This window comes from Passer domesticus, chromosome 2, assembly GCF_036417665.1.
Source record: "Passer domesticus isolate bPasDom1 chromosome 2, bPasDom1.hap1, whole genome shotgun sequence".
In the NCBI taxonomy this organism is placed as follows: Eukaryota; Metazoa; Chordata; class Aves; order Passeriformes; family Passeridae; genus Passer; species Passer domesticus.
The window spans coordinates 14,018,618-14,026,689 of NC_087475.1; the positions used below are offsets into that span (position 1 = coordinate 14,018,618).

An 8,072-nucleotide genomic window follows, 5' to 3' on the forward strand; every position below is an offset into this window, starting at 1 on the left:
GCATCTTTCTGAAGAGAAACCTGCTCAAACCAAACTCATGCACTGAGTGGTGAGCTGATAACACTTCAGAGCCCCAAAAGAGTCCTGACCCTCATCTGTCAGTTCTGATAGCTTGCCAAACTTCAAGAAGCTTTGTTTGCTTGTATAACTTTTCTTTGCTGCATTGAAACCAGTAACAAAGCTTAAATTGAATGTAGAGTTTGTCTGTGTTGGGATGAAAGCTCAGACCCTCCAGTGCATGCACCATCTCAGACACATTGCTCTGGTTGCAAACTCTGAGTGAAAAAGACACCTTCTGTTGGAAGGAACTCAGCAGGTATTTTTTTTGTAAACAAACATGTAGAAGAGTCACAAAGCTTTTGTGAATTAAGTAGCTCACATCAGTGCTGTGTCACAGCTCAGTGCTACCAAGTCATGTAGTGCCTGCCTCTTACTGAAGTTCTCACCTTTGCACTGACTTGCCATGTTGATTACCAGTCAGTTGAGAAAAACCTAAAATTAGGCTGTGAAGGCTTCAGAACAGAGGCTGTCATCATACAGCTACTTCTGTCCATGCAAAGGTGGTGATCACTGACCAACACAAGCCACTGCCACACGAGCAGTGAGCTTCTGTAACAGTTTGTTCATTGACACTGACATGTTCCTGGGGAAGGGCTAGAAGGCAACTCTGATGAGATGCCCAGGCTTACCTACATTATCCACATGAAGCTTCCTCTGAGTTGTTGCCCATAGAGCTTGGTGTGTGTTCCCCTTGTGGGATGGTCCTTTGGCCATATGTGCTGAATAACTAAAGCTGATGCTAACAGAGCACATGAAATTCACAGGAGGTGAGGTGAGTTTAGCTGTGCAGAGACAGGGAAAGAATTCAAAAGCATTGATCCTATTTCCTGGCTCTACCCACTCAACAGTGCATGCTAATGGTATTTTTAAAAACCTTTGCTGATAAAACATTTTACCAAATTGAATTAAGGAAAAGGTGCTCTGCATATGTCTTTTAAAATTAGAAACTCTTGTTTCCTGAGTGTTTGACCACAGAGTAGGAAGTCTGGCACAATCACAGGGACCTTTGCTAAGAACAAGAGGAGTGAAATCTCTTCATAGTGTTGTAGGAAAAGCATCAGTGACAGCAAGCTGAGAGGTGGTGTAGCTTTTTTAAAATCAGTTTGAGCCTTGACAACAGGAAAGACTTTTAAAAAAATGATAACTTACTATTAGTGTCAAAACTGTTATTAATGCTAATTTGCCTTATCACTGTTAGTTAGAAGTTGCTTTTAATGTTGACATTAAAAGTACAGGAATCGTTATGGGCATGCTGGATTCCTAGATCAGTAATTTGCATGCCATTAATATGCTATTATTATTTCACAAATAATTATTATAATATACTTTATGCTAGCATCAATTTTCTAAAAGTAAGGGCTATGTAACCCACAGAAAAATGCCTGTTGGTGAAAGAGGTCAAAATGTCAGTTTTCAAATGTCTAGATGTCTGTAATTCATAGGCAATTTTGCCCACCTGTGCAATCCCCTGTGCATATGTTTTCTTCAAGAGAGTCACAGAGAGGTCAGAAACAATGATTAGTGTGGCATGAAACTGCTCTGTGATGTGAGACAGGACCACCACACAGTCTGGCACCCAGGGCCTAATGGCAGAGACACCACTCCAGGGTGCAGGTATCCATTCCAGCTCCTCTCAGACATGTCCAAGCAGGCACCTACAACTGAGGTCAGTGGAGAGAAAGCACAGCTCACAGGGCAGGGTTTCTGTGCAGTCTCTCTCAGAAATGTCCCTTCAGATGAGGTGTCCCTTCAAGGGGCTGGCTTACCCTTGCTCAGCACACAGGGATACTTGGGGAAGGTTGCTTTCCAAAAAGCTGACACACCTCAGATGTCATCAGGGGCTCAGGTAAGACAGGTTGCAGCTGGAACCTGGGGATGGTGTTTAGGCCACAGCACCTGTCTGCAGCCTGGACCTAAAATGGCCCTGGAACAATCAGCAGCTCAAAAGCACACACCCAGCTTAAATCAGCAGCTCAAAAGCACACACCCAGCTGGCACTTGCTTTGTAAAGCAAAGGGGTATCAACATACAGGCAGTAAAATTCAGAATCAGGGAAGATATTTCTTCCCAGTAGCAAGTTTGCCAAAAAACAAGCCCTAAACTGGTTGAGTGTACCTGAACTTGCTTGAGTCAAGGCTTTGAAATTATTTCCCTACCTCTGGTAAAGGACCACAGTGCATCCAGCCTTGTCTAACCCTCCAACACCCCAAGGAAGCCATTAACACTTGTTCTACTTCTTCAGCACCCAATGGCCCAAGGAGCTCCTTGCCTGCAAAGGGCATGGCTTACTGGCCCTGCTAGGGCACAGCTGGAGAGAAAGGTGTTCTGAGGCAGGTGAGTGACACCACCTCCTCCTCCTGCAGAGCTGTGGTTTTACCCAGCAGCCTGGTGGTTCCAGCTCTAATGCAGGAGGCAACATGGAGGGGCTGGGCACTTGCCCTGCTGAAGGTGTGGGTGCATCAGTTTGTTCCAGCAACAAACTCTTCACTGAAGGCCTAGGAAGTAGGTGTCCTACAGCCTGGCTGAGGGACTTAGCAGGAAGGTGAGATTCCCCTTTCCAAGCCTGGCCTCTGTCACTAAGGCACAGTCAAGTACTCCCTGCCACATGGGATGGTGCAGGCCAAGCCAGGCTGGGGCACTTGGATGTCCTCCAGCACTGCCACCACACCACCACAAAGCACCACTGTGCCACTGAGTTGTTAGAAGTGACAACAGAAGGAAGTCAAAGTATTTTGATTGGCCAGGAAAAACATATTTCATATCAAACACGTGGGGGTTTTTTGGGGGATTATCTTCAGTGAGAGGGTGAAACAAGCCAACAGAACCTCACATTTATGTGATCTAAAGAGAAATTTTGCACCCCTATCATGGAATTGCAAACAGGCTTTGGGGCTTTGCCAGCCCTGGTGACATCCTCCTTATCTGCAGAAATCCACCCCCATCTGAATGCTTCCTGGCACATTTATCAGGAGCAACCACCATCTGCTAACTATTGAGATTTTAGGAAGTCTTGACTAATTTGGACCTAGCAGTAGTGCAGGGGTAGGTTACACACCGTGGGTTTTATGCTCCAGAGCCTTGAGAAGCGTAGCTGCAGGCAGGAACTGTTCTGCCACTGTGCTGGGGTGAAATCCAGGCTCTAAAACTAAATCAATACAGGCTAATGTGATAAAGATGTAAATTAGGAGAGGGAGCTCACAGAGGAACAGCTAAGTTCAGTATTTGTGCTTGATTTTTAAGCCCTGGGATTTAGCAAACACCCAGAAACCTGAGGGGGAAACCAGCATCTGCCTCTCCACTGGCAGGGAATACTGAGTTTCAAAGAGGAGGAGAAAGAGCAAGATGAGCAGCTAGATACTGTGTCAGCACAGGGCAGAGTCACTGCAGAGGGAAGGGAAATAGGAACAGGATGAAAAGTGGGCAACTGCAAGCTGGATCTCAGCTAAAACAGGCAAACCCTTACATTCTGCACAAGTATTTTCCTCTCAGACCTGAGTGGTAACTTAACTTTTTCGGGGCTGGATCTTCCTTTCAGCCGAGCATCGCCTGTGACTCAACTGCCAGTCCTGCAGCCAAGGTTGAGGCTTCTTACTCCCTGTCCCCAGGAGGAGCAGCAGGGCACTCGGATTTGGCATTTTCCATGTGAAGCCTGCAGCAGCTGCACAGCACACACCATGTCTTCCGTAACCCAGCGTGACGCCAGGCCACATTGCTGCTCATGAGTAGAGGCACTTGCCTTAGTGTAGCAGATTGCTTGACTGCAGAGGTGTCTCTTCCACTCCACCAGCTCTGGCAGGCCTCCACTCAGCTTTACAAAGCAAAAGTGACAATAAAGTTCCAAGCAAAACTTAGAGCCTGCAAGTGTTTTCTCTTTTCAACAGACGCCCAAATTCTGACATTCCCACCCTCAGTTTATGGGTTTGGGTCATGCCTGCTCCAGGCAGCTGGGGAAGTGGCTGTGCCAGTACTTGGCAGGCACCAGGCTCTCTCCCATATGAAGGGACAGAGGAATAAAGGCTAGGAAAGCCAGGAAGCTCAGGAGGAGAGGCTTGGTCCTTCCCAACATTCTAGAAGGAAAAGGCTGTGGGAACTAGGAATATTGGGTGTTCAGGCAGAAAAGTGACCATTGGAGACAAGAGTGTGACCAATACGTGCAAAAACCACAAAGGGGAGTCCCCTGTGTGTGACTCAGGCCAGTACACACGGTGTCCCCACACTGGGGGTGGCCCAGCTGAGGTAAAAACTTGCATGCAAGGACCAGGTTACCATGAGCACAGCAGAGACAAACCAGCCGTGCTCCAGGGCTCTGGCTCCCTGCCCACTCCCAGGTGAGAGGCACAGTGCAACCCCTGCCTGCCCACAGCCTTCTCTGTGCAGTACTCAAAGAGCATCTTTTCACTTTGCTTTTGCAGAAGCAGATGTTCCAGGAACGAAGCGGCCGAATGCTCCAGGCCTTTTCTCCCCGGCAGAGCCCAAACAGCAGTCCTACACGAGGCCGCTCTCCGTCCCGTTCTCCATCTCCACCCTGGGTCATCAATAAGACCTCCCCTCCCTCTTCTCCAAAAGCTGCCTCTGCCTCCCTCAGCAGCATGAGCGAGGGAGACGAGGATGAAAAATAAAATATATATTTTTTTAACCATGAGACAGAAGAACAAGCTATGAACTCAACCACTGGATGGGGAGAAGCGTGAGGAACACCAGGGGTATCTCTGACAGCAGGGATCGTGCTCTGGGAGATGTCAGAAATGAACTGGAGCACAGCAAGGGAGATCTCAGGAAGAGCTCATCCCATCCCCACTCCCTCACGGTGCTGGAGGCCCAGCCAGCAGCACTTGCCAGGCACAGCTCCGGGACGGACAGAAAACCACAGCCCTGTGCAAGTTCCTGCCCCTGCCTCGCTGCTTTCCAGCTGCTGCTCCAGGCCAGGCCCGCGGGAGCTCTGCACCGAGGGCACTGGCAGGAGGAGCCCAGCTGGCCCCTGATCCAGACCCAGCACACAGGGAAGTGCTGGCTGCAGCCTGCAGAGAGAGAAGATACAGTTGTACCCTGCTGACCTTGAGCTCTTCTGGCACCTGAAGGAATGGCATTGCTGCAGCAGATATGTTGAGAAACTGGGAATAAAGTTGGGGTTCTTTTCTTTTTGAATGACATCTGCCCCAGAGCCCAAATCATGCACTGAAATGAAGAGCTCTCCAGACAAGCTGATGGAAATCCATTTAACACATTCAGTGCTGCTTGTTGACCAAGCCTCTGTGTGAGTGTACGTAAGGAGTGGGGCTTTCTGCTTTATCAAATCACTCTGTGTTCCTAGTGCCTGAACAGCTGCCTAATCACTTCTGGTTTGCTCCCTGGCTTTGCACTTGGAAGGCAAGAAAGTAAATGAAGAGACTGCCATAGCTGGAATGTGCTGGTGTAGGAAATAAGACAGTTTGAAGATGCTGAACGGTTTTTACTGGTGAATTATAAAAATATCCCAAGACCTTTGGACGTGGCCTCCTAGGAAAACCTGCTGCTCCCTGCTATGTACCAGCAAATGACAAACAGTACTGTTGTCACACGGTACTGCCAGTACAGCCAGTACAAACTTCTCATCAGACTCTAAACAAGATATGTTCACAGACACAAAGCCCTGCAGAGCATCCCAAGGCTATTCCTCTACACTAATATGGAGGAAAAAAATTTTAAAAAACAATGGAAACTTTTTGAACAGGATTAGGCACAACTATTTTCTTTCTCTGTCCATGACACATGTACAGCCTCAAGCAGAAACACTGGTGAAGCTCTCCCCTCAATGCTGATCTCCCTAATTGGCAAAGCCAGTCCTCCCTGACGTCTGGTTCCACGTTCAGTCCCTCAGCTGATGCCTGCTGGGGTGGCTGCAGGATTCCTGAGTCCTGGGGCTGCTCTGCCCCACAGCTGCAGGAAACCCCCAGCACTGTGGTGGGGCTGTGCCACTGATGCCACTTGGCTCCCAGGCTTGCCTGGCACGGCTGCACGGGCACGTCTGAGGCTCTCCAGCCCAGCAGCAGCTTTGGGCCAGCCCAGCAGGTAAAGGCTGCCACTGTCCCTGTGTCACAGGAAGCCTGCTGGGCACAGCCTCAGGCAGGCACAGCAGCACGCCTGTGCCACCACTGCCTGCAGTTGCAAACCCAGCAGGACACGCTGGCTGCTGTGGGCAGCACCAGTCAGCATTTGCTGGTTCCCTGTACAGGCAGCACAGGAAATGCTGGAGCAGGGAGGGCTCCACGTCTCTCTTGGAAAAAACAGAGGGACTGAGATGCCCAAGCATGTGAGGTGGTTGTGCTTGCTGGCAGCAGCACCCCTGGCTGCTGTCCTTGCCTGCCTGGGTGACCTGGTTGGTAGGCAGACACCTTTCCAGGTGCTCTTCTGGGCAAGTAAATTACAGACCTTGGTACGAGGCACCAAATTAGCCCCACACTCTGCTCACTTCCTACAGCTTTCATCCCCCCTCCATTACCAGGCTACTGATTTTGCCAGACACTTCTCAGACCACCACAAGACCAAGTACACAGCATCTCATGCACTTTGTCCTCTGGAGTCAAGCTAGTTCCTTCACAGAGCTGCAAAAACAGGTGAGCAGGAAATAGGGAATGTGCAAAGGGACAGCCACAGATATTTCAGCTGCCACCAGCTGTGTGCCTGATGGGATGATGCAATTAAGACCTTTCTCAGCCTTAGGCAACCTGTTACTGTAATTTCATACCTGGGATGCACTTGTTAGTTTTTCTGATCCTTTGCAAGTCTTAAGTCTTCCCATCACAAACCACTCCTCCACCACAGGAACTGTCTGCTTCTACTGGTGCTGTTGATAGACGAGCCATATCCAAATGCAGTGGAGGTGGGCAAGGATTTGTTGTTCTTGGCTTTTACCATTGTTTTTTGTTCATTTTATTTTCCTAGCACTTACTGTTCAGCAGCCCTTGCTCAGTGGTTTAAGTGGAGACAGCACCACGACTTGTACATGGGAACTAGAGAAAAACTCACCAGTGACCTGATCTTAACAGAAGCTGTTTCTCAGGGTCACAGGTGGCTACCCAGCAACAAAGCCATATTCTGTACCAGGTGTCTTGTTTGCATTTAGGATATCAGTAAGCTGAAGCCTGTGTCCTGCTGGTACATTCACGTGCTGTCTCCTGCAAACCAGAAGCTCATGGTGTCTGGACATGTGGAAGGCAATTTTGCACTTCTGAGTCATGGTTGGGTTTTCCTTTTCACAAGTATTGCTATAATTTAGTCCTATTTATCAGCCAAGCTCCACATGAACAATAAAGTGTATGACAGACACAGCTGCCTCTCCCCTTCATTTTACAGCATCTTTGGACACATGAACACAACCTGCAGAGGAAACCCCAGTGATGGCACAGTGCCTGTTATCCCCATCCCTGGTAGCCCAGGGCTTTAGGCCCCCACAAAGCCACGAGAGCAGCTCTGCCAACATGCCCAAAGGCTGCTGCTTGAGTTCTGCTGCTCTCTGCACTAGCAGGATCACCTCTCCTTGCCTTTACCTTGCAGCCAGAAAAGTGTGGGTGAAGGTGAGGAGTGCTTGTTCCAGCTGGAAAGGTGCATCAGACATCAGCAGTCTGATACCTTCTTTACCCTGCCCCAGCACAGTGGAATCAGGAACCAATATTTTAATTCTTACTTCAAAGTGGAAGAAAGAAATGGTACTTTTGCAGCCATTCTGATTCCACTGCTGAAAACCATCCCCAGCAGCAGCTGAGTTGCTCTCATGGGTGCCAAGATGATGTATGGCTGTGTCAGATGAAAAACAGCAGCAGCAAACATGAGCCACAGGGACAAATCCTGACACTGGCTTTTGGACTTGACTCTTCCCTGAACCAAGTCAGTCTGGTGTACAGATATTCCTGCTTTGCTCTTTCCCGTTTGTCCCTTCTGTAAGAAGTCAGTACCTGCAGCAGCTCTAAAGATTATTTATTCAACAGGCCTGCCTCAGGCAAGGAGAACCTGAAACAGCAAATGGAAGCCCAGGA

At 48.9% G+C, this 8,072-nt stretch overlaps 1 protein-coding gene across 5 annotated transcripts in view; it reads left to right on the plus strand.

Moving 5' to 3' along the window:
* PCYT1B (phosphate cytidylyltransferase 1B, choline) overlaps window positions 1-7,365 on the plus strand; it is a 41,332-nt gene extending 33,967 nt beyond the window's left edge. For 2 of the 5 annotated variants that reach the window (XM_064407426.1, XM_064407425.1), the window contains exon 8: window positions 4,473-7,365. In XM_064407426.1, coding sequence (XP_064263496.1) covers window positions 4,473-4,679 — 207 coding nt within the window. In that variant the 3' untranslated portion in view covers window positions 4,680-7,365. Of the gene's footprint in view, window positions 1-1,550; window positions 2,281-2,302; window positions 2,395-3,595; window positions 3,912-4,472 lie in introns of those variants that run through there. The other 3 variants (XM_064407429.1, XM_064407428.1, XM_064407430.1) reach the window with 3 other exon arrangements.
* Window positions 7,366-8,072: the final 707 nt, after the last annotated feature.